The sequence below is a fragment of the Prinia subflava genome, chromosome 5 (assembly GCF_021018805.1).
Source record: "Prinia subflava isolate CZ2003 ecotype Zambia chromosome 5, Cam_Psub_1.2, whole genome shotgun sequence".
In the NCBI taxonomy this organism is placed as follows: domain Eukaryota; kingdom Metazoa; phylum Chordata; class Aves; order Passeriformes; family Cisticolidae; genus Prinia; species Prinia subflava.
The window spans coordinates 11,139,549-11,166,816 of record NC_086251.1 but is presented as its reverse complement, the minus strand read 5'-3'; the positions used below and the strand labels follow the sequence as shown (position 1 = coordinate 11,166,816).

Genomic DNA, 27,268 nt, shown 5'->3' with positions numbered 1-27,268 from the left:
CCTGCAATATAAGCAGAATCTGTTAAGTTAAAAGGCGTGATAAATCTCTGAAAAGCTCGGACAACAGCTGCCAATTCAGCAATCTGGGGGAAACCTGATACAGTGGTGACATCCGAATCCCATTGGTTGAGACTGGTGTTCCACCAAAGCAGTACCAACTTGTGGGTGCAGCCAGATCCATCTGTAAAAATAATTAGAGCTTGTAATGGGATTTCACTTCTCTTGGGTCATGTTAGGACATTAAAGCTGGTTGCCACAAGCTTGTGCTTCGGGGGATGTGTAGAAAGCTGTCCAGAAAAGTCAGTAAGGGCCATTTGAAAGACCTCAGATTGCTGAAACAGCCACTGTAAGTGAACAGTAGTAATAGGCAAACAATCAAACAGAAATCCACATCTGCAAGGGTGGTAAGTCTCTGTCTAGCCTTAACAATGAGCAAAGCAAACATTTCATGTTGCGTGCCTATAGTTTTTGACATCTGATGTGGCAAAAACATCCACTCAATAATCAGCAAGGGGTCAGGCGCCTTAGGGTCTCATTAGAATATCAAAGCATAAGGTGATTCAAAATAATTAAGGAAAAGGGCAACTCAGGGGCTCATCGAATTGGCCTCCTGCCGATTTGAAATAGCATCAGTTACCAGTTGTAATGCCTGGCAGGCTTCTGGGGTGAGTTGTCAAGGCAACAGGAGATCTGATTCTCCTTTTAGCAAATCAAACAAAGGGTTCAAGTCGGCTTTTCAAATTCCTAACAAGGAACAAACCAAATTAATTGAACCAAAAAGTTTTTGAGCATCATGCAAAGTATGAATGTCTGTGTGAATCTGCAAAGGCTGAGGAGAAATACTCTGGGTCCTAATGCGCCAGCTGGGGTATTTCCAAGGGGATGGACATTGGAGTTTTTCAGGAGGAACACAAAGCCCTGCTTGGGTTACAGCAGCAGTGGCAAGGGCTAGGGCTTTCTCCGTGATATCCTCTTTTTCTGCTACAACAAGGATGTCATCTATGTAGTGTTATAACAAGGCAGCAGTCATTTTCTGGTGAATGGGGCTGAGCCTCCTTACAGCAAACCACTGGCAAATAGAGGGCGAATGTTTCATGCCTTGGGGAAGTACCACCCAGTGATATCTCTGCAAGGGTGCTTGCATGTTAATGCTAGGAACAGAGAAGGCAAATTTAGGTGCATCATCAGGATGCAGAGGAATATCAAAAAAGCAGTCTCTCAGGTTAATGACTGTCAAATGCCAATCCCAGGGAATCATGGTTGGGGATGGGAAACCAGGCTGAAGGTCTCCCGTATCCTCTGTGGCATCGTTAATTTTGTGGAGATCTTGGAACAAGCGCCACTTGCCAGTTTGTTTTTTAACAACAAACACAGGTGAGTTCCAGGGACTGGTAAAGGAGACTATATGTCCCTTTTGAAATTGTTCCTGAAAAAGGTCAGTAAGTGCACGTAATTTAGGGAGTGGAAGGGGCCGTTGATCCACCCAGCAAGGTGTTTCAGTTTTCCAGGTTAATTTCAGGGGGTCACGTCCCACAATGGCCCCTATTAAAAATCACACTGAATTTTGAGTCCCCATTGAGAAAGTACATCTTGTCCCCATAACACCATGGGCATAGGCAAAACAAACGGCTTTACAGAGGCTATGCGACCTTCAGGTCCTGTCACTTGAATTAAATGGAGACTTTGGTAACTACGACTGCTCCCTCCAGTCCCAGTGAGGGTTTGGGATACCTCTTGTGAGGGGCCAAGTGGGGGGCCACTTGGCTTGAGAGACAATGCTCACATCACCCCTGTATCTAAATACCAGTGAGTGTCACCTGCTGTCCCTGTAGCGACAGGGTACACTTGCAATTGGGATGTTTATCAGAAATTTCTTGCACCCATAATATTTGTGGGGTTCTTGTGGAGCCAAATCCTCCCACCCTTGTGTTACACTCTGTAAAAGGGGGTTACAAGTTGTGTGAAAAGGGGATCAATTGCGCAATGCATGTACCTTGAGGAACACTACAGGGTGGAAAGGGAGTCCAAGCCATGATTTTCATTTCCCCTACAGAGTCTGAGTCTATAATTCTTGGTAAAACAAAAAGTCCTAGAAGGGTAGTTGAAGACCTCACCACCAGCACAGCCCTTGTCTGGGGTCCTAGTGGGCCAAAAATTCCTGCAGGGAGTAAATGAACAGAAAAGTCAAGCAATGTTACTGCGATTGAGGTTGCCAGGTCCAGTCTGGTGCTTCCTACAGTTGCTGGTCAAAGACTTGAGGCGGTCCTCTGCTGGGCATTCCTGGTGGCTGCACTTGTGGGGCTGGCATCTGGCAAATATACTACCGGTGCCATAATTCTTTCCCCAGTGTCAAAATCCCTCTGTTAATGCTTGTTGTTTTAAATGCACTCAGTTGTCATGAGGGTCAGGGGGATATAAATCAGGTTCTTTGTTAGGATTAATGGGTCCAGGATTAAAGAGATCCTCCTCCAGACCATCCTGGTCATTTTCCTTGCTGTCTTCTGGACTGTAGCCAGCAGCGAAAGTTTCAACCAAGCCTGAAGTGCCCCCCTCCCTTTCCTTCTCAGGAGACAGTGCCAGGGCTGTGGACTGTGTTTGCTGTGGTGGAGGGAGTGGCAGGGGAGAATGGAGATACAGTCTCTTCGGAATGTAAGGATTTTTTAGATTCTGACATAAAGGGGGGGCAAGTGGCAGTTTAACTTTAGCAGCAGTTTCTTCAGATTTTAAAAGACATTGAGGTTCTGCTGTGGAGAAAGAGCAGGCATTCCCTGTATCCCAGGAGTTCTCTTGAGCCTTTAAGGTCTCAAAAGTCACTCTTCACAAGGGTAGCATATCTGGGGCCGCTTTATTTCCCTTGGTAGCAAAATCCCATAGCTTAACTCCTGCTTTGTCCCACAGATCTGATGTAAAGATTGTGGACTCAGTGACTTCAGGGATCTTAGCTGCTACCCACTGTAATAAGACCTTTAAGTCATGAGAGGGTAAAGTCTTACTATGCTGTCGCAACAGCCTATTCATAAGCTCAAAAATGGTTTTTTTTCCTGGGCAGACATTCCCTGACCCATTGTCCCCTGCAGCAGCTAACCTCCAATATCCCAGAGAGTTAGCTCACCTAGATCCCAGAGGGTTTCTTTGCCAACCGGCATTCCTGTTTCCTTGCCAGCAGCACTTTGTTCTGCATGGCTCGTCCGTTGCTCAGCTAGGCGATTATCGCTTCTCAGATGAGGGCACCATTTGACGACAGTTGACAAAGAGATGTGGTCTCCATGGGTTGCACACATGAAGCCATTTATTGAGACACCTAGCTGAGTTTGTATACCTTTCCCAATGAGAAAGGATCAGGAAAAGTGGTCAAGACACCTGTGTGAATGAATAAAGAATTCCTGTCAAGCATAAGCAGGAAATACACAGGACACTGAAGCAGGTTCAAGTCAGTTGGAATGCATATAGAGAGGTTATCAGTGTAAATAGAAATTAAACAAGGAAGGCCAAGGCCCATCTGGAATTAAATCTGGGCAAGGATGTCAACAAGGCTTATTCAAAGGCTTATCCATAACAAAGGAAAACTGAGGATCATGTGGCCCCTTACTAAATGGAGGAGGGCTCTTGTAGCTCAAGACAGAGGAGGCAGAGCTATTGAGCATCTTCTTTGCATTTGGTCATCACTGACATGACTAGCCCTCAGGAATCTCTGTCCCAGGTTCCCAGGGTAAAAGAAGGTCAGTTTCCTTGTTCAAGTACAATTGGGTTAGAGAACACTTAGACAAACTTGACATCCACAAGTACATGGGCCTTGATAGGATGCATCTGCGAGTGCTGAGAGAGTTGGCAGACACCATAGTTAGGCTGTTCACAAACATCTTTGAAAGGTCTTGGTGATCAAGAGAGGCGCCTAAAGACTGAAAGAAAGCAAATGTCATCCCAATCTTCAAGCAAGGGAAAGAAGGAGGACCCAGGAAACTACTTACCAGTCAGCCTTACCTCAGTGCCAGAGAACTGCATTCAATGGCACAGAGTCTAGTTGGAGGCCTGTCACTGGTGGTGTCCCCAAGGTTGTTTAACTTACTCATCAATGACTTGAACAAAGGGGCAAATGCCCTCTGTCTTGGTTTGAAAAGATAGGTATCTGCCAGGGAAAACTGGAGTTTCCCTTGGAATGGAGAATGTAAAAAGCCCTCCCTCCAAATTATTACAGTTTTGCAATTAGGAGCTTTCAGGCAAAAATATGAGAATAGGAATAACAGTTCTTTACTAAGAATATAAAAAAATATAAAAATACAGTAGTACAAAAAAAGACACAAACAAGCAAACAAACAAAAGTCCTAGAAAACCCTGACAGAGATACGACCTGGCACCTTGTTGTCAGGGTGTTGGAAGCAGTCCAAATGAGTCTTCCTGGAGTAACAGATGTTGTTCTGTGAAATAAAGATGATTGTGTAGGAAAAAGGGTCCAGTGCTGGCGAGATGGGTCTGGTCTTCCTCCAAGAATTCAGTAGAAAACCGGCCCAATTAGTGTTTGGGACTCCAGGTTTTATGCTGGTGGAAAGGCTTTGGCTCCTCCCACTGAGTGGAGCATCTCACAATGGAATGAAGTAATGTTATCAGTCATGTTGAGAGGCCTTAAATGGCCCATTCACAGGTGATGTCCCTTGGAGGAGGATGGGTGGAGGAAGAGAAAAGAGGGCACTGCCTTATCTGGTGTTATCAGGTGTCCCATTAAGAGAAGGCATCTGCCCTCTTCCTCCCCTAGAGTTACAAGAGATAAAAGAACAATATCTCCCAACCAATTTCAACAGATGAAAATAGAATACACATTTTTGGTTACATTTTTCAACCCAAGACACCCCCTCAGGAAGTTTGCTGATGAGAGAAATGCCTGGTACCCCAGAGTGGTGTGTATCCCTTCAGATTGACCTCGACTGGTTGGAGAGATGGACAGACAAGAACGGTCTCAAATTCAACAATGCAAAATGCAGAGTCCTGCACCTGGGGAGGAATAACTCCATGAACCAGGACAGGCTGACGACTGATCTTCTGGAAAGCAGCTTTGTGGAAAAAGAGCTGGAGGTCCTGGTGGATGTCAAGTTGTCCATGAGCCAGCGGTGTGCCCTGTGGGCAAGTGATGCTGTGCTGGAGTCTTTTAGCTAGCTCAGCCACCATGGCATTGCACCAAGAGTGGGACACATCTCCCAAGCAGGCAATGAGAGATGCAGCTTAGAGCTTCCTGCTCTATGGCACAAAGATTTTTAGATCGGCACATGTTGGGGGCAAGGAATGAGAGGGAGGTCTTCTGTTTGTAATCCAGAAGGGTTTATTCTTCTAAATGGTCAGTGACAGAAAGAACTCGGTATACAGTCTGCGACAGCTTATAAATGGGGCAGGTCTCAGGGTTGGCCATCAAATTCTAACCAATAGGGAGGGGATGTGGGAGAAGAACAAGGAGGAGTTTCATACTTCAGGAACCATGGGAAAACAGTGGGAGGAGAACAGATCACATGGGCCAATGGGGTGTCATGGATTAGGGGAATTACCGGGAAGGGTTTTGGCAGGGGTTAGCCCAAGGGAAGGATTGACACAGAACATTCAGAAAAAAGGGGTTGGGTTAGGTACAACTGACAGCTCAAGGGGTGGAAACAACCTTCAGGACAAAACCATTAATTTGGGGAAACAGGGGGATACAGAATAGTTCATTAACAATGGAACTTAATCAAACCACAACAGGCAAGAAGGCCAAAGGTATTCTGTGGTACATTGGGGCGAACATTGCCAGCAGGTTGAGATTGGTGATCCTGCCCCTCTACACAGTCGTGGTGAGGCACATCTGGAGCGCTATGTCCTGTTCTGGACTCTCATTTCAAGACAGACAAGGAGCTCCTGGAGTGGTTCTAGTGGTGGGCTATGAAGATGATTAAGGGACTGGAGAATATCTCTTAACAGGAAAGGCTTAGGGAGCTGGGCCAATTCATCCTTGAGGAGAGATGACTGAGAGAGGACTTCATCAATATATATAAGTATCTGAAGGGAGAGTGTTAAGAGGGTGAAGCCAGTATCTGCTCAGTACCAAACAACAGGACAAGATGCAATGAGCAGAAACTAATCCAGAGTAATTTTCATCTGAATGTGACAAAGGACTTTGCTTGCACTGAAGAGGTTGCTCAGAGAGGTTGTGGAGTGTCCCTCATTGGAGATATTCAAGAACTGCCTGGATGCAATCCTGTGCCATGTACTCTTGGATTACCCTCTTTGAGCAGGGAGGTTAGACCAGATGATCTAACTCCCTTCCAATCTTACCCATTCCATGATTCTGAAACAAAAGCTTATTTGCATAAGAAAATTCTATGGTTCTGTAAACAGACATCATACTCAAAAGGGAATAATTCAAAACCACTTTGCTGTGGAGTGAAGTAATGGAACATATATGGATGGTATTCTCAAAGCAATTTTTCTGGGCAGACAGCAATTTTAAGAGTGCGCTAAAGAGTTATACTGTATTGTGAAAAATTAGAATTTTTACAATTAACCTGGAAAGTTGATGTATAATGTTTTGTGACCTTGAGCAGTGAGTGTCGTATGATTGCTGCCAAGAGCAAATTGAAAATTAAATCAGTCCAGAGGTTACAAATGAGGCTGAATTCATGTGCAAACTTCTTTTGCAATACAGAACTGGAAACTGTGTTATTAGGCATTAATTTTTCAAATGTTAGATTGAGAAGAATGAGAAAAACTCATCTTGAAGTCACATGATTGTACTATGTATGCTGTTCAGTATATGTTGTTCAGTGAGGTTTTGTTGAGGGGTATTTTTTCTATGTGTGAAACAGATTGGGATCATCTAGTTTTTAACTCCCACACATGATTTATATAACAGCACATCTTATATAACAGCATAGTAAATTCTATAATAAGTTATTCTTCATCATCATTAATTAATTGAACATCCATGTATGTGGGTGGTTCACCTGAAGGAAGGAGATTTATATCTGGAAAAAGTAACCACTTCTTTTGTCTTCAAGCCTCTCCCACTTTCTTATGCTTTTTGCTATGGGTGTTTTTTTAGAGGGTTTGTGTTTTGTTTTTTGTTTTGAAGTGGGGTTTGGGGGGGGGGGGGGGCAGGGAGGGGCACAGAGAGAATAAGGGCTGGTTTTAATAATTTGTTACTTTATGTTACTTTGTGGTTTTTTTTTTTTATTTAGTTGTGTATTTTCCCCAGCTCAGCTTCTTTGTATGTAACACCATTAAGAACAATCTGAAAAGCACATACAGTGATGGTAGGTAGGAGTCAGCTATGGATAATGCTCTATCAATAGCTAATTAAATATCACATCAAGGTATTTCATTTTGGCCTTATTGATTTTGTGCTTTGAAGGCAGCACCATTACTTGAAACACAAGTGTGCTTATACAATGTCATTTAATCCATTTTTAATGTATATCCCATTTCTCCACATTGCTTATTTCCCAGGTTAAGACCAGTTCCATGGTGAAGGGCCTATGCTTGGAAAAAAAATGTAATTTTCTTAACAAAAAGAAATTCTGCTTGTCAGTTAAACTCAGGATAACAACTTTGATCACAAACAAGCAAGCCAAAGAAAACCATGTTGAAGTTAAATTATCAGCTTCAGTTGTGTTTACTGTATGAACAATAGCCCTCCAGAGGACTATTAAATGTTGTACTATCTGAATATTAGATTTTGATTCATTACTAGAAATAACTGCAAAAGCCCCTAAAACCTTGAGGAAAAAGACCCAAAATTTTCAAAACACATGCTTTCATTTTAACAGTATTATTGTTTCAATTCAGTATTGTGTTCTTTACATGATACAAATTGTCTTTGGTCAAATTGCTTATTAGTCCTTCATTGTAACTAAACTACATAGGGAAATTATGCTCCATTCACATTCACTATAATTTTAATTCCTAGAGCAGTGTACAAAGGAGTCAGTATCCTTGCTGAACAAATATTTTGTCATTTTTGTGATAGTATTAACTTGTGAAATCTTTGTGGAGAACCACTGAGGATAAACCTCCTTACTTTGAAAGTTGTAGTTCTCAGGCTATGTTGAACTGCTTCCTTTTGTGTGCAGTACTAAACTTTTGTTTTTCTAGTGTTACATCAGTGTTCATACAATTTAGAAAAATACTGAAGTTCTTCAAGGACAGTCATTGCCTTTAGAGCTTAATATGCAAGCAATGCTAATGAAGTAAAACAGCAGTGCTATAGATTAGCCAAATTTGTGGAAGAACCCAAAACTTAGATTAACTGGTTGAGTAGGTATTTAAGGAAGCTACAAACAGATTATTAATGGCAAAAACCAAAGCAGATTGTGCTATCTGTTCACTGGTATTCACATCCCTCAGTACCAGCTCAGTGAAAGTCAGTGCAATAGGTATAGCTTAAAATGAGTTGAACTGACATTGGCATGGTATTAGGCTGCAGTTCAATTACCTACCTTTATTGTTTTTGTCAAGAAAAAGGAGGTTTTTGCATACGATGGCCACTGTCGTGTTACTTCAGTGGATTTTGCACGCTGCATTTTTTTTCTGTGCTGCTGGAGTCACATTGCATCTGAGACCTATGCCAGCTGAGAAGAAAAAAAAAAGCCAGCTGGGGAAGGTTGAAATTACTCCTTCAGTGTATGGCTTTACAAGGAGATGTTGTGGCCCATATTTAACTACAGGATGTGAATGGAATTTCCCATAAAAATGGCCCTCCACTGAGAACATGAGTATGTAAAAATAGATTTTTGACATGATTAAATAATTGCAACCCTAACCACAACCCATCACCCACCAGTGATGGGCATAATGTCTGCAAAACCTCTGCAACTGTCAAGAAAATAATAATTTCAACTTCTTTTTATGGATAAAATAATATAGTCTTTAAAAATACAAATTCAAATCACATTCTTTTGCATGTTGTTAAATTGAATCTTTCACTGTTTCCCTGACTTAGAAAGTAAATTAATTTATGGAGTAAATGGTGATGTGATTAACAAATTATTGACAGCACTTTTTTGATCTGAGATAACATGTTCATATTTAGAAGAATTATCAAACTTAACAAAAGCCTCACTTTCTACCTTTACATTAATGAGCTGAAAACAGAACATTTAAAGTAACAGATAGACTATTTAACTTCTAGAATTCACAAAGAAATAATTGCAAATGTGGTCCCAGAAACATACTGGTTGTTTGGTTGCATGGCTCTTTGCTCTAAAATTCAGCTTGCTCTCCAAAAATGACATTCTTCTAAATTTAATGAGTAACAAACATTACATATTTAAGCCTAAATGTATTTTAATTTTTGTCCTGAGAAAAAATAGTATTTAAGTTTTTAGTAAATTACAAAGAGGAATATAAATATGAATTGTAGCCTATAATTAATTTTTCTTTGAACCTCTGTTTACTATCTAGCAACCTGCCAAATATAAGTTCACTGGCCTAGCTTCCAAGTGTGTTTTTCCTGTCAGTTTTTAGTAGCACTAAATTCAACAGAAGCAGTAACAATTGATTACAATAGTAACAATAGATAGATTCTAACAGAAGTTTGCTATAAAGTGTCATAGACAGAATACTTCTCTCCACCACCAGCATCACCCCTCACCAGCATTTAAAATGGCTCTGAACTTTGAGAGAAATTCTATGCTTGCTTGATAAGGAGCATAAATACCCACTAAAGAAAAGTATGAGTTGAAGAGAAATATTGTAATTGCTTATGATTGTTACTTCCCTGCTTTAATATATACAAAATCACAAAACGGGTTTTATTTTCAAGTATTTTCTCAGAAATACACTCCAAGTAGAATTCAACTACAACAGTAATAATTGCTTTCCTGAATACGATATAAAAGAGCATATTAATCAGATCCACTAATAAGCATAAAAAACTATCTCAGACTTACCTTTAAGCTCTACAAAGCTTGAAAGAATCTGTTGAAATACTGCTGTGGCCCAGAGCCCAATTTATCTGGTGAGAGGAGTGCAGGTACAATAAGGGTGGCTGTGTGTCAGCAGTTAGGAACATGCCATGGTGGTAAGGTGAGGCGAAGTAGGGGAGCCCTTTACTGCATGTCTGGGATCCAGCCCAACCAACCCTCTGCTTCATGACCCAGCTCTGTCTTTACAGAATCCACAGAAATTGCAGTGTTTGTAGTAAAGTGGGCAGACAGTGCTTATTGCTTAATCATTTCAAAGTCTTTGAACTAGTATTTCAGAAGGGTGACTGCTTTCTGTAAACTATATAAACTATAGCTGCTCCGTGTATGATGCAACTATTAATTTTAAAAAAGATAGCTTCTTTTCCTTGCAGTTTCCTACAGTACACTTGGTAAGGTGAGAACTGGTAAAGGCCTGAATTCTACAAAATAAAGCAGCAGTACGAGACTTCCATTAAGAAAAGCATGCTGCTGGAAATGGATCTGATCCTATTTCCATGTATGTTCACAGTTGCAATAATTTAAGAAAACAATGTAAATCCAAATTTTCTGAGTTTATCAGATATCATTAATTTTTATGTTTGAAAATATAACCAGCTAGGGATTATACAACTTTTACTCCTCTCAAGATGGTCTCATCTTGCTATTCAAATGGTTCGATTGGTTACGTATGTCTTGTTTTTCAAGAGTAATGATTGATAAAAATCATGGCTTATAATTTTCAGAGTGTGAAGATCACGATAAGAGATGATTCAGTAAGAAGTTCCTATTAACCAGAACTGGCTGGATTGCATGGAGAGCAATTGGAGATGGGTGGTGTGTTTTGTTTGCTGTTGGGGTGCAATTTTAAGGATGAACTGTTCTAGTATAAAAGGAAAAGTTTTTTCATCTATCTCTGGGACCATCTTTATCTCTGGGAAGAGAGGTTTTCTTTTTCTGTCCCTGGGGAAAGGTTTTTCATTTCTCTCACCTCTCTCTCTGTTCAGGCTTCTCATTAGATCATAGTTACTTTGACATGTTTGCTTCAGCATGGGTGCCTCTGCTCATGGCTATGGTTTGAAAATTACATCCACCCCAAATACATTTCATGAATTACAGGGAAAAGAGTCTGGTGTATCAATTCTATCTTCACCATAGCCTTACAAGGTAATTTCAGCCCAAGGTTAAGGCATTCTCCTCCCATCTGGGATTTGACTTTTTGCACTGACATCAGTGACCCTATGTTGTATATGTGTCTTCACCCCTTCCTTTTCTCTTATTTAAGAGAGGATTGATGTCTGTAAGTTTCATGTGTTTACTGGAAAAGTTAGTATCTTGCCCAGGTCCTGCTGATGGTCATGGGATATATGCCAGGCAGCAGCCGGAGCAATCGTGGTGTAGTATGTCAGGCTGGGGCACTTCGCCAGGATCACAGGGGCTGGGCCAGAATGGTGGGGCCTGCTCTGGCAGCATGGCTCTTTTCTGGCCCCTGCTGCCTTTAATTCTGGCCGTGGGACTGCTTTCCTGCACAGGCTGCAGAGCCGCCTCTGGGTTTAGCTACATGATTTCCCACAGCAGGATGGCTTGGCTGCTCATGGCCAGAATGGGGCCTGTCTTGGTACTGCCCAAAGCCGAGTGGAGCTGGCCTGACCTGCCGGCTGTGGTTGGAACTCAGCAGTGGCAGAATCTCAGCCAAGCCACACTGTGCCATGGGCCAACCTGGCCGGGCTGCATGCAGGCTCCCAGTTACCTGTCCAAAAGCTGGAAAAAATAGAGTTTTTCCCAGGCTTTGTTCACTTCTAAATGTCATTTCACAGAGGTGTGGTCAGCTTTCTTAAGTGCCGTAACAGGGTGGCAATATTCAAAACTAGCCAGATGATCAGTTTTGTCAAGTCTTAAGGAAGCTGCCAAGGTCATCACGGGAATCACTTCCCTAGCTGATGGATTTTCTCCTTAACTAAAAACCAAGCTATGTTAAACCACAACACGTAGAATTAGTAGTGTTGTCACTGAAACTGCAGGAAAAACAAAAACCCTTCAACAACATTTTTATGTTAGAGAATCAAGGTATTACTTTATTATCTGGCCAGGATGTTGTTCTGGCCAAGATGTACCACAGAAATCATCTCATCCACACATAGCCTGGGTGTGCAGAGAGAATCATTCCATGATACGTAGATTTACTAGATTTTTCAGATCTTTTATAGTCAAAACTCATAGAAATTAACTGTGTCCGTGTTCATTGGTCCCAAGTTGTGTAGTTCTTAGTATTTGGTCTCCTATCGGATCTGGATTTCTTTTATTCTGATATTAATTAGATCTTCATTCCTTGATTTTCTTATCAGTCTTTTCTAGAGGAGATGTCTCCAACTCTGTCAGAGGCAAGGTCTGGGGTAGATGTTCATAGATGTTTGTGGATGGCCACTGATGTTTTGTTGATCAGTTGCCTTTTATCTCTTTGGGGCTACTCCCAGTCTGTTGAAGTGCTAATCACATCAGGCCTAAGCTAGAGAAACAATGTCCTGGAAAGAAGCTTCAGTTCCCTTCCCCGGGGCAAAGGTGAATACACTTGGCTGAAGTTATATAAAAAAATTTTAAACTGGTATGTTTTCCAACAGCATGATGCAATATAATAACGTCAGACATTAGGAAGGATCCAGGCTTTCTGTAGAGTTGGACATTGTGAGAAATGACTGCTCACTTTTAAATTTCAGAAGATTAATCAAACCTTAACAAATACAGGAAAGGACTGAACAAGGAAAAAGAACAGCATCACTGGGAGCACTTGACTTGCCTGCCAGGTGCTCATCTACAAAATGGCTGCTCTGCCTTTTATACCCCTGGAGGTTGCCTCAGGCCACTCTGGCCCCTCCCACAGTCTGTCAGTCAACTCCTCTGTGCTGTTCATTGGTGGAGGCTGCTTTCTTGCAAGTTGATTGGAGGTCAGGCGTTGCCATGCCACGCCTCCTCGAAACAAGCCTTCCCTCCTCCCAAATGCCCCATGCAAGGGGCACATGCCCTCTTGCCACGTCTCGACTACCAAGGCATCCCTTGGCAACCATATGGGGGGGGAAGAGGACTATGGGGAAAGTATAGGACATCTAAACAACAAAAAACAATAACATAACTATACGTCAATAAAGCTTCTCTTATCATACAATATTCATCCCTTAATCGTGAGAGCCAACAGTTGTATTACTGATCTATAACACATACTTGAATTTCAAAATTCTGATGTTTTTTCACTGTTATTTAGACTGGAATTTTACACCACAGTGAAAGTTTTTTAAATTGATTTTCTTTCAAAATGCAGGGCTTTTGATACACCTTTAACTTTTTTCTCAGTAGCCCTGTAGCACAGCAAAATTACCCTGAATTCTGTTCTACTGCGGAAAGAGAACATTGCAGCTTTTTTAGCATCTCAGGTGAATCTGGAAAAGGTACTTTAATTGACAAGTATAGTGAACAGTTTGGCCTCACCTACTTCATTTAGATAGAAGATTTTGTTTATCATTGCAGTGTCAAATGTTTTATGCACACATGTAACATAAGAGACATAATTTATTTTTATTCATATAGTACCAGAACCTGTTAGTTGTGGTAATGTTACAAATGTATCAAAAACAAGGCCGAAAATCCAAAGGTGTTAAAATGAAAAAGGCTAATCATTTATTGATACAAACGGCTACAGGAGCTGGAGGCTGAGCTGGTCCCAGCCTCCCACAGCAAGCCAGAGCAAACACTAACAGGTATACGGGCCACCCCTCGGAGCTGTCTGTTCATGAGGGAAAAGCACCTTTCTGAGGGTGGTCAGTCTCTTTTATAGTTTCAGTCTCCTCAGGGATTGGTTCATTTTGGATCCTCCACGGGATTGTTCCCTTTCTTCATCTCTCATTGCTCTTTATTGGCGTGTGCTCTATACCAATAATTTTTTCCCGCTAGAGCTTGATTGGTTGGTTGTATTTGCCAGTGAGAGCTCTAAGTTTCAATCCCTGAGTTTGCTTGAGAAAACAATCTTCTCTCTCGTAGGTATATTTTCTTGGCAAGCCCTTCGCTATTGAAACACTGCATAACCACAACCTCACAAACGTTTCCATATTTACTCAAAACTATACATATCAACTCTAACTATTAAACAAACAGTTTCACAACATTATAACAGTAACAATTCGTAACCGCACACAGCCACAAGAACTTCTTGAAAACATACTTAGTTACATATTGGAATGAAACTTACAGGATACATACTTATACACTTAATATACTTACACTATTAGTAAAAAAAAAATGGTTTTAGTCTCTGTACCCATAACAGTAACACTAGCAATCTGAGTGAAAAAAGGTTGTTTCACTTCATGTTACTCGAGTACAAACTCCACTACTGCTTAAATAGAGAGCTGGGTGCTGTTCTTGTTAAGAGTGTCTGGAACTTATATCTGTAGATCCATGCTTCAAAGATTAAAAGTACATACTACCTAAAAATAATACTCGGGGCAAGTTCCTTTCATTCAACAAGCCGTTATTTATGGTAGTGGTTTGGTGAACTTCTGCTAACTTCTAGTTGCTGTGCCTTAATATATTATATAGACAAGTTATATGTATTTCTATAGGTATAGGTATAATATATATAACTAATTATGTATCAAGGATGTATAGAACCCCAAAAAGATATTAAACATAATACAGAAATATAGATAAAGGTAGGACTACGAGACCATCCTGTTTATTTTAGAGTTAGAAATACTTCTGAGCAGTTGGCTTTTTAGAAAGAAGCAAATTTTCTTAGTTCCCATTTGAATTAATTGTTTTCCAAGGAATAATTAGACAATACTATGTTTTGTCAGGAATAACATCCTAAATAAGGTGTCTTAGTGGCAGACTACAGTGTTTTGGAAATTTGGAGTTATTTATTAGTTGTAATTATCTTATCAAACTCCCTAAGTACATGGAGAATCTGATTGTGGTCTCACACCTAGATTAGAAATAATTGTCTAAAGAATTATTCTAGTAGCAAAACTGCTGCAGTACAAAACTGGGAAAGAAGTGAGGTTGTCTTATTTGAACTGAATAAAATGAGATAGCTGTTAGCTCTTTATTAATGAATATCATTGTATATGTGTATCCTTGTTTCTTCAAGAGGAGATTTTATATGTTGAATAAAATGCAAAGCAAAATGATGAATTTAAAGGGATGGCAATGTCTCATATTGACAGGTACCTGTCTCTGTACAGCTACTGCAGACAATGAAAATATGGTTCTTAGATAAACATTGTCAGATAGTGTTTTAACTTGAACAGGGATTATCCTGAATCTACTTAGAGTTCCAGATTCTATGGGGAAAACTGTCATAAAGTGGTTAATGATACATGTTACATTGCTGATTTTCTTAAGATCTGCATAGCCCCCTTTTTCCCTCTGTAATTAAAGTACTGTTATTTTCCACAGCAACAGTCTTTCTAGAGTTTTGGAAAAGACGGAGAGCTGTATTAACTTATGATTGGGACCTCATAGACTGGGAAGATGAAGAGGTAAGAAGAAACAGAAATAAACATGTAAAGCCTTGCTATCACCATGGGTAAAGTCTCAATATCAACCCATCTGTATGACAGTCATCTGAGTTTGTCATTCAGATCATATTTCTATTTGTAGCACTAGTTGCAGAATACAAAGATGTGCTTGAGATTGTACAAGAATACTTTGCCTTTTGCAGCTAACATTATAATTCCAAATATAATTCTACATTTCTTAAAAGTATCCTTGGAAAAACTGGGTGGAAATACTTCCTGTGCAGAGGACAGGAGCTACTTCTGATGTCAGCACAGATGCCTTTCAGTTCCACGGTTTCTTGTTCTGGAAATTCCTGATCCTGCATTAAAAAAGGACCAATACAAGCAACAAGACAGAAACTAGATTTTCTATCCTTTGGAAAGGCATAGCTTATCCTTGAACATTCTGCTATCAGCTTCAGCATTAATAAAATTTTGTTATGCCATAAATCACTAGTCAAAATTGCTGTAATTTACCTGTGTTGATGATTTAATTGCAGTTTAAATCAATAAACTGCAATTTAATAAACTTCATTTGTTTTACAGCTTTCCATAGATGAGTAGATAGAACATGGTGGCTTTTAATAAATGCTCTCATAATACAAAAAGCATCATTATAATTGTCCCTAATTTATAGTTTTCTTATCAATTTTTGCAGACAATGTAGTGTGTAAGTCAGCAGTATGACCATGATTCTTTTAAACACAGTCACATAGTGGTGTGAGTTTGGTTTCTGTTCTTTGCTGGTCTCTGGCATTGCTTCCAAGGATTTTCAAAAGGGCAAATTATTTAGGTATTTGAGTTGAAGCATTATAGAAAATCATTTGTATCAGTATAATGTTCTACTTTATAGCACATATAAGTCTGACTCTTGAGAGAAATGAGTAATACAACAAATGCAATCCACCCTGTCATTCCAGGAGGAGCTGCGTCCTCAGTTTGAAGCTAAATATTCCCAAGTGGAAAGAGTAAACCCCATCACAGGAAAACCTGAACCTTTTCAGCCTTTCCCTGATAAGCTCAGTCGACTGATGGTGTCTGTCTCAGGAATATTCTTCATGGTGATGTTTAATAATTATTATTAGAATCATTGTATGTAATTCATCTGTAATTCTGATGTAAATAGTACCTCAGCATGAGCCCATTCATTAAGATTAGTGAATTTACATAATATGGGCAAAACTGATTGTCTGTCTTACTGCTTATCAGGGATCTCTGTTTCACAAGATGGAATATAGTTATATTGTAAAAGAACAGTAAAGAAATGTTTTAACTCATCTAGTTATCTAGTTCTCTCAAATTCTGCTCTCTAAAACGAATACCAATCTTTAAAACACTTGTTTTATTATTTGAGTGGAAATGATTTCAGATGTGATTTCTTTTATTCTAATACCTCTGCTCATAAATATATATACCTGTAGATTTCACTGGTCCTTACTGCAGTGTTTGCAGTTGTGGTATATCGACTGGTAGCCATGGAGCAGTTTGCTTCTTTCAAGTGGTATTTCATCAAGAAGTATTGGCAGTTTGCAACATCTGGCACTGGAGTCTGTATCAATTTTATGATCATCATGTCACTCAATGTTGTAAGTCTTCTGTTCTTTTAAAGGATCAGTTAATTTAAAAAAGTAATTTTTAGAAGCTTACCGAGTTAACCGTGTACTAGATATGTACATGTTCATGCTTATTCATATACCAGAGTCTGAAGGTAGTATTGCAGTGGATTTTTCTGCTCTGATACGATGTTTGTTAATGTTTTTCTCTAATTCCTCCTTAATTTGTCACTGCACACCTTTGCTTATGTCACCAAGATACAGGGGTACAGGGTCCTTTTTATATTTGTATTTTTTTAATATTACCTTTTGCAATAGACGTCTAATTGGAACTACATTCTTTTCTTGACTGAGAATTTGGTTTCTGGGTTGTTTTTGATTAATGACTTTGGATTCTTCCCTTTCTTATTAAAATGTGACTGTGATATCAGTGTTGCACAGTCCTAGAATCATATGATATATGATTTTGGTATTAAGTTTTTTCTCTCACATAACAACACTGGTTTAATAATTTGCTCTTATAGTGTTACATGAACAGAAACATTATTCTTTCAGCTGCATTATTATTTATCTTCTTTCTGTTCCCATGCAAGCACAAACAGATAAAAAGGAATAATAACCCAGCAAACATTAGCTTTTAATTCTCTTAAGGAATTGCACTCACTGCAATAAGAAATAATTCTTCCAATCAGAGTCCTGTAGTTATTTCTCTTATTATATATGATCACTCCACATCATAAAACATATATTCAAGTGAACAAGCAAAGCTATCAAAAATAACTTGCTGTTTATAGTATAGTCAAGGAAATATATTTCAGAGTTGGCAACTGCCTGGGACTAAGTGTCATTTAAAATAAAGATTGGATGTAGTCAATATATGGAGAGATAAGTTTTCAGTACAAGGTTGATATCCTCAACCAGTATCCATACTCAGGCAAAGGAAAACTGTACTGTGTCAAGACTTTCTGCCTACTTTTAGATTACATAAGTTATTCTTGAAATTAAAGGATAAAGATTTAAATGTTGATTAAGAAAACTGTTGATATCTGAATATTTCTGTTGATCTGTTTGTTTGTTTTATCTTTATTGTATATTTAAAGTACATTTATACATGCTTATATACATTTACATATATAAAGAGAATGGGACTGGAGGAGTTCAATGAAGTCTTTATAGGAAACTATACATATTACATAACTACAGCATCACTCTCCCTTGTCTGTCCAGGTACCTTTAATGCTGTAGAGCAAGAGAATACCATGCTTTTGATGCTTGTTTTCATTCTGGATTTGTCATCACAACACCCATGATGTCTTATACTTACAACATTTCATTTCTGTTTTAGGTATATGAAAAGGTTGCCTATCTCCTGACAGACCTAGGTATGTAAGTCTTTACTAATGGTATGGTTCTTGTTGGCCGTGGCATATACCTTTACAGTATACTTCTTTATTTACCTTTAAAGTAGTGTTTTGAAAATTTCATCTATCTAAAGTACATTTCTGACATTTCCCTAAGCAACTGAGAAATATCACAGAAAGAAAATTAATTATTATTTCACTGAGGAAATAAAATAAACTAAGGAATTTATTCTTCTACTTTTAATGTTTCATAGTATACTTTGAAAAACAGTAATCTTATTTTGGAGCAAAAGTTAAAACATATTTTCTTAGCATGGTAAAGGGTTTTTTCCATTTTCCCCAAATGCTTGGTTTATTTTTTATTAATTTTTAATTTGATTTTTCACATGGAAAAAAATGAGTTAAGATAAAATTAAGTTGTCCCAGATAAAAATGTTAAGTCATGAATTTTAAAGTAGCTCCAATTCTCTAACATTAAATTTTTTACTGAAGCCTCTAGTCATGATTCAATCACAGAGGTAAAGCTTTCTAGCTTTTAGAGAACAAGAAAGCAAAGACAGAATTTAAGATCTCTGGCTGTGTCAATGTGTTACTGCTTAGTGTTTTGTTTTACATACTCACTTTTAGCCCATGTCAAAATATGCAAGTGATCTTGTCTTTGTTAAATGCCAGCTGGCAGCTCAAATTCCGCAGCTTCCTCTTTTGGCTAAAGTATTAAACGAGGTGCTCAAAACCCTTATAGTGCTTCAGGTAACTGGCAGTAGAACAGGCTAGAAAAATTCAGAATTTATAGTCAACTTATGCAAATTATTAAAATATTGTAAAGTATTTTTTCATATCAAAGTTTTTCTATTCCTTTTAAAATATTTTGTATTGTAATAGGTCATAGAATGGGAAAGAAAATAGTTGTCTTAGTGTGTAAGCATTTTTTTCCAAAATATGTGAAAGATTTTTTTTCAAAAAAGACTTCTTGAATGAAGCATAATGAAGCATTAGATGTTTGAGCTAGATAGCTCCTTCTTCTTCCTAAAGTGTGAGCATTAGGTGTTTCAGATAGGTGGCTACTTCTTCTTTGCTAAGGCGTTTGACATCAGAAAAGCACACCCTTCTGGGAGCAACTGTCCATATGTAAAGCTAGTATACTGTATATTTCAATCCAAAATTAGTCATCATAAGACCAGAGTAGTTAAGTAATAGAAATTTGAACTGACAAATCCAGGCAATTTAGGCTTCCAACTCATATGCTTTACAGTTCATGTGCTGTATAACTTTTACAAATGTACTATATTCCAAGTTTGATATGTCCATCAAAGATGGATTTTGTAACAACTAATTTGTATACATTATCACCAAGTTCTAATTCACACATAAATAATGTTCTACAAACTTTAAGGAAAGATATCCAAGGCAGTGCAGACCCACACAGAACACTCGTAGCCCTACTATTCTACATTTCTTTCCAAAAGAAGCCAAGAAAGAACCTCTGTCCTTTCCTCATTGAATTATAAACTGGCACTCCACAAGTGTTATGAAAGAGAGGTCTTGAGAATGAAGTAATGGTTTTACAGAAGCATTTAGAAGATGAGAAGCTTGTATGAGAAATGAACTGGTTTTTAGTTGACTCTTTCACCTTTGCTTCCCTTGCCATCCCCTATCTATTGCTCCACTGATTCCAAGTGCTTTCAGGTTTTTGGGGGGTTGGGTTGGTTTGTTTGTTTGTTTGGTTTGGGTTTTCTTGTTGTTTGTTTGGGTTTTGTGGCAAATTTTTTGTTTTGAATTTTTTTCTTTGAATCAATATACCTTTAATCTTAAGATTAAAAACTCACACTAGTTTCCAAATTTTTTCATGGAAGTGAACCAGGTTTCTTCCCATAGTATTATAATTTATTTGGAATCAAGGGGCTTCTATCTTGTGTTTCCACATAGAAACAAAAAAGTCTGAGCTGGGGCAATGAAAAGAAATCAATTGCAGCATGATGGGGCACTATGACTTAAAACCATTAATTGTTTTGTTAGTGTTGATTGATTTGTAAGCAAACTTATGCATAACTTGATTTCATTTTTTCATGTAATGTATATTGTGTCTTTCTGAAGAGCACCCTAGAACAGAATCTGAGTGGGAAAACAGCTTTGCTTTGAAAATGTTCCTCTTCCAGTTTGTCAACTTGAATAGCTCCATCTTCTACATTGCCTTTTTTCTTGGCAGGTAAGTTATCTTTGCCAATTGCACTTAAAAGAAAACTTGCACAGAACTCAAAATCTTCACTAATTTTATAGATTTGAAGATAATACAGTGACAGTTTGAACTGTAAGGTTTACCTACAAGTTGGTTTTTGGGCATAATTAAAACACTAAATATTGCTAAATGTATGGAAGGGTTAGACCCTTGAAATGTTTACTCATGAAACTATAGAGTAAAAATTCTACTTTTTTATAGGGGTGTACATGACTTTTCTACTAAATAAAAACTCAGAACTTTTTAAAATGCAACCATTTCCTAGATGTGGGTCTGTATTTAGCCCTGTATTAATAGTTTTTATTAATATTTTCTTGTTTATTCCTCTTGAGTTACATTACCAAGAATGTATTTCTGCATTTGTAATGCAAAATGTAAATACTGTCTGGAAAATCTTACACAAGAGTAGGAAGCAGAAATTCTGGCTTCAATTTTTGTGTGTATCTTTAGCTTAGAGCATGAGATACAGCACAGATCTAACCTTGCTTCATCTTCAGTTCAATTTTGTTATGCTCACAGAACCTACAGAACCTATAGAATATTTCAAGGTATTTTCTATAAAGTTTTATAGCATGATTTCAGTTCAAGATTGCTTAGAAAAAAACTAACAAAAACAAGCAATTAAACAAAAAAGCCTAGTAAACACTGTTGATGATAATCTGTTTGTTGCATTTGCTGGTGCATTTGCCTTACAGTATCGAGTTTTCTTTGTGTCTTGCTGTCTCCTGTATCTAATAGGACCAGGCATGGGTTTCTTTCTCTCTTTTATAACTTTCATTGAAGTCATCAAGAATTGGGATTTGTTTTACAAATCAAGCATACACTTCACATAGGCAGGCAGTTCCCTGTGCTGAGGTTAATTCCTATTAATTGTAATAGCTTGCTTATCTTAGAAGTAGATTAGAGTTTGAATATCTAGCATCTAAAATCTCTAAAGCTACGGTTTTTACTCAGGAAATAATAAAAGTTTAGGATCACTTGCAAAATGATGGTCTTTTTTTGCATTCTGAAACTTCCATATCCTACGGACACCAGATTTAAGCTTGTGTGATTTATTCTGTTGATAGTTCCTAAATTCAGTGGATATTATGAAACAGCTACTGATATAGAGTGTTTGTGGAATGTCCACTGAGAAACAAAAGTCTTATTTTCCAGATTTGCAGGCCGCCCAGGAAAATACAACAAGCTTTTTAACAGATGGAGGCTGGAAGAGGTAAACAATCCTGTTTTGTGTTCCTGTAATATTTCTATGAGTAAAAAGGAAATGGCTGAAGCCTAGTTTAAGGATTTTGTTATTCCAAGTGCAGCAAATACTAAACTCTTCTTTATAGCAAAGGATAGGATACAAAAAATGGATTTTCCTTCTGTGTTCTCCAGTGTGCTGAGTGGCTGTGTCCAAGACACACAAGTTCTTCCTGCCCCTTAGGGAAAAACCATCAATAACAGTCCCTTACCTCACAAGCCCTATGAGTGCTACACGATTGGAATCTTCTGGTACTTGGAATTTTTGGATACAGGACATAAATATAAAGCCATCAGCTTTTATATCACTTTATAAATTTCGTCAGCACAGAAGAAAACATGGATCCGTTGGAATGGGTCCAGAGGAGGGCCACAAAATGAGTCAGAGGGCTGGATCATCTCTCCTGTGAAGACAGGCCAAGTTGGAGATATTCACCTTGGAGAAGAGAAGGCTCCAAGGAAAGATTATTACTGCTTTTTAGTACTTAAAAGTGCTTATAAGAAAGAAGGGGACAAACTTTTAGCAGGGTCTGTTGAAGACAGCGAAAGGGTTAATGATTTAAAACTAAGAGGGGGTAGGTTTAGACTAGGTGTAAGGAAGAGATATAATAATTAATACTATTGCTATTGCTATCGCTATCACTATTGCTATCGCTATCGCTATTCCTATTCCTATTCCTATTCCTATTCTTATTCCTATTCCTATTCCTATTCCTATTCCTATTCCTATTCCTATTCCTATTCCTATTCCTATTCCTATTCCTATTCCTATTCCTATTCCTATTCCTGTTCCTACTACTGTTATGGCGAAATACTGGGACAGGTTACCTAGAGAGGTGATGGATATCTTATCCCTGGAAACATTCAAAGTCAGGTTGGATGCGACTCATATAGTTGAAAATGGCCATACTAATTGCAGGACTTTGGACTAGATCATCTTAAGGGGTCATTTCCAACCCAAACTAATCTATAATTCTATAGTATTCTAAAAGAAGAAAAACAGTACTTTCAAAATTTAACTTGAATGTTAGAATTGCTCATGAGTATGCTGAAAACTCCTCTTCTCTGAAAAACAGATTTCTTCTACTGAAACCTGGTCACCGCAGAGTAAAATATCATGACTTTGTAGTCCATTAATTGAAAAATGGTTCTGTAATACTTAACATTTTAATATGGCAGTACATATATATGTGTGTGTGTATATACATATATATATATATATATGGTTAACATAGCAGTACCAGAAATTCTGGTAGTAAATCTCTCTTTAGACTTAGATTATTAAAAATGAAATATGGCTCCATTTTTTTGAAATTAAATTTGTTGGTCTAAGTGAAATGGTCTATATAATTCATTATATATCTAGCACACATACTTTTAAATTAGGCTATATGATCTAATATCCAACAATATGCCTAAAGGTTGTTCAGATGAAGTCTGTTTATTTTATTAATATATCTTTTAATATTTCTGCTGATGGAGATTCATTTTTCTCAACACACACTTAATATTTTTTATTTAGAGTCTGAAAAAATAAAAATAAAGGAATTCTGTGATTTTTGCTATTGATCTCTTCCACTTCATTTCAGTGTCATCCTAGTGGCTGCTTGATAGATCTGTGCTTACAAATGGGAGTCATTATGGTTTTAAAACAAATGTGGAACAACTTCATGGAACTAGGCTATCCGTAAGTTCAGATGTTAAAGTTCATTTTAAAAATAGTAAATACATGTTAGCGTGATTCAGTGATAGGGAAAAATGGTTATAGGTTTGGAGAATGTTTTCACTCATTGCACGTCACAAATTGTCACTTTATTCCCAAGGAAAGCATTAACGTCTGCTCTAAGATAAAGCTTCTCAGGATATGTTAAACATCTAAATTGTTTATTATTATTCCATTTTCCATAATACAGAGCTGCTCAGCCTCTGAAATGACTAATGAGCTGAATCTTACACTTCTCTTGAAACTGTAAGAATACATTTCCAGTAAAATGTTGATCATCAAATATTGATCTAATTGAAGTCTCAGACTTGAAAATTAGATTTAGAAAAAAGAGCAGCCTCTCTTTTTAAATCTAATCTAAATTAGATTTAGAAAAAAGAGCAGCCTTTTTATAAAAATACTTACAAGAAAGGTATTTCCTATCTTTAGTCTCTTTTCCATAATATCTAGAAACAAATAGTGGTCTTTAGTTGGTCCATGTCTTGGAAGTGGATAATATTTTTAATTTAAATAACCGTTTAATTTATGAGCCTACTATCTCCTTAATATTTATAACTACTTTGTGAATAGATCTCTGAACAGCCTTATGAGTAATAGTCTTAAATATTTCCACCTTCAGTGTTCAGCAACACCTTTTAAAATGCTTTGTCCTGATTTAAGAAAATAAATATTCTGTAGAGCATCTAGATCTTTAGATTTGTTCTAAATATATGTATTCTATTATTCAATGTATTTTAGTATGTCATTCTTCTTGGTTTGTTTTTTACAGGATTGAAGATAAAGCATTATTTACTTTTCAGTGCTTTTGCTATGCATGATTTTATTTTTTCTTACTCTTTTTTAGTTATTCAGGAAAATCCTACCAAAAAAAAAGTCTATGCAAGCATGTTCCATATTCTGAAAAGCTTATTTGTACAATGCCGAACATACTATATTAAAAACATAATTAAAATCATAATGCAGAATTTTGAGGTCTTTTATAAGTTTTTTGCATTGTATCTAAGATGATATTGTAAGATATTCCATAAAATACCTAATTAATCATCCAGGTGCTGTTCAAAATATGCCTACTTATCTCTAAACAGTACCAGAAGATATTTTAAATCACTTGGCAGATACAGTCATTAATACTATCTTTATTTAATAAAGTTTATTACAGAATTGGTGGTCACGACGCAAAATGAAGAGAAGAGGGCAATCAATGGAGAGTAAAATTTCTCTACCTCAGTGGGAAAAAGATTGGAATCTGCAACCTATGAATCTCCATGGTTTAATGGATGAATATTTAGAGATGGGTGAGCAAATTTGGGAGGTGTTGGTTTTCTTCAGAAAGTAGAACTATGTTGCATGTTAAAAGATCTTTTGAATTTCCAATTTCTAACCATAGAAATGCCTGTCTAGTTTTACAGTTTGGCTTTACCACCATCTTTGTTGCTGCCTTCCCACTGGCACCTCTTCTGGCACTGCTTAACAATATCATAGAAATCAGGTTAGATGCGTACAAGTTTGTCACTCAGTGGCGAAGACCCATGCCTGCAAGAGCAACAGATATAGGTGAGAGAAGCTAATGGCTGTCACTGTCAGGTATAATCTCTTTGTATCTTCTGCTTGAAAACAGCTTAATCCCTGAAGTATTTAATGTGTCAAGATGGTAATGTAACCAACAGATTTCAGTGACAACTTTCCTTTTAGGCAACAAAGGATAGTTGGTTGCTTTGCTAAGAGGATTCCTCAAGTTTGTTTTCCATTTACAGTAAGCAATCATAATAGTTCGAATACTGAAAATAGGCCTCTGATTTGTGGAACTCTAGGTCTAAAATCAATTGAATTTAGAAATTAAATAAAAGGACTAAATTAACTTTAATTTAAAATTGAATTAAATAAGAAATCTCTTTCCAGATTCTCCTATTTGGCCTTTATAACAAAAAATTATGGTTATGCCTTTGTTGCTTAGCTGTACCTTCTCAGCAGGGTGTGCCCTATTGTAAGATTTCATTTGGGTGTTGTGGGTGGTAGCTGGAATGTGGGGACGTGGTTAATCTTGGCGAGTTTTTCTAGTCTCATAATTCATTCTCAATAAGAAAGGAAAACTGTATGACTAATAATGACTTTATTATCACTAGTATGACTTTATATGACTTAGTATGACTATAAAAAACTGACTACTTTGTTGACATTTCTCTTGTTTCTAGGTATTTGGTATGGAATTCTGGAAGGAATTGGAGTTCTGGCTGTCATCACCAATGCCTTTGTTATTGCCATTACTTCTGATTACATTCCACGTTTTGTCTATGCATACAAATATGGTCCCTGCACAGATCAAGGGTACAGACAAGAAAAGTAATTAGGATATTCTTTAAATATACACGTATTTTTCAGTAGAAGCACAATTTACCACTGTATTTCTATGATAACATATATCAGATACATTTCTTTTACATCTGTGCAAACCACAGATGTGAAGTGCAAGTAAGTCAACCATTCCGAAGAGTTTGTAAAGTAGATAGTTATATAAGTGAAAAAATCATGTCTTGCCTTCTAAATGCAAAAACAAAAAAAATTGTACATTGCGTCAGTTTTCAGATCTTTTCTAGATAAGTTTTTCTTCTAGTCTGCAGTAGGTCTATACTGTCTTCTCCCAGTACGTTCCCAAACACATGTATATGCTCCCAAAAACAGAGATTTCCTCTTCCTGAGCTGTTCACAGCTCAGGAAAAGAGTTTAAGGGCAAAAATAATGAGGTGGGATAGGTGAAAAGAGGCAGTATCAGAAAAATGTTAGTGCTTAATGCACATTACCCATTTAAGAGAGAACTATGTAGTTCTATATCTTCTTTTGCCAGTAGTGATTTGAGGTATTACAGCAAACCTGAAGATCCAGATTATAAAAGGATTCCTCATGCATCTCTTCTTAAAACTTCTTTGACTTTCAAATGTGCTTTAGTTAAGTTACAAGATTGATTTCAAAGAAGACAGAATGTCTTACGTCTGTGGTTTTCAAGCAACATCAAAAATTCACTTCTACAGTCATAAATCAATATTCTTATATGATTTCTGTAATAGTAATAATTTTTTTGCCTTTAATATAATTGTTTGGTTTATCTGCATTGTTCATTATACTGTTGGTGAAAACTCATAAAACCTGTTATTTTTTTGTATATGCTGCATTATTGGTGGCAAATTCTGCAAGGGTGTTAAATTATTCTGCTCTCTGCCTTTCTAGCTATCTTTCAAAGTCCAGTAATTTTAGGAAACAGTTAAAAACACTGTAGCAACAATTTTGGTTTATATCTCCCAGTAGATAAGAAGCAAAACCATAAGAAGTGCTGAAAATATAGCCCTTTTAAACAGTGCTATAGCTGAAACAGATGTTAGTCTTTTTTCCCCAATAAACTTTTCTTCTCTGCATGAAATTTTAGACTTGCTTTTGTCCTGATAAGCAAATAAAGTATCATGCTCACTATATTTGATAGCAAAATATGTTTACATACAGGGTGCTTATTGTATAACACGCTTATGAAGAAAGTTCTGCCTATTTGGCTTTTTCTTTCAGATGCTTAAAAGGATATGTCAACAGCAGTTTATCAGTATTTGATCTGAGTGAACTTGGGATGGGATACTCAGGATACTGTCGGTATGTTTTGATGCTCTCACTTATTGTAATACAGGCATGGACATCAATGCAGATAGTAAA

At 37.5% G+C, this 27,268-nt stretch overlaps 1 protein-coding gene across 2 annotated transcripts in view; it reads left to right on the top strand.

Annotated features, from left to right (window-relative positions):
* Positions 1–27,268, top strand: part of ANO3 (anoctamin 3) — a 147,372-nt gene that overhangs the window by 111,024 nt on the left and 9,080 nt on the right. For both annotated transcript variants that reach the window (XM_063397999.1, XM_063398000.1), the window contains 11 exons: positions 15,360–15,442; positions 16,381–16,521; positions 16,882–17,046; positions 18,359–18,395; positions 20,469–20,580; positions 21,766–21,823; positions 23,442–23,539; positions 24,725–24,870; positions 24,977–25,129; positions 25,768–25,915; positions 27,128–27,208. In XM_063397999.1, coding sequence (XP_063254069.1) covers positions 15,360–15,442; positions 16,381–16,521; positions 16,882–17,046; positions 18,359–18,395; positions 20,469–20,580; positions 21,766–21,823; positions 23,442–23,539; positions 24,725–24,870; positions 24,977–25,129; positions 25,768–25,915; positions 27,128–27,208 — 1,222 coding nt within the window. The remainder of the gene's footprint in view (positions 1–15,359; positions 15,443–16,380; positions 16,522–16,881; positions 17,047–18,358; positions 18,396–20,468; positions 20,581–21,765; positions 21,824–23,441; positions 23,540–24,724; positions 24,871–24,976; positions 25,130–25,767; positions 25,916–27,127; positions 27,209–27,268) is intronic.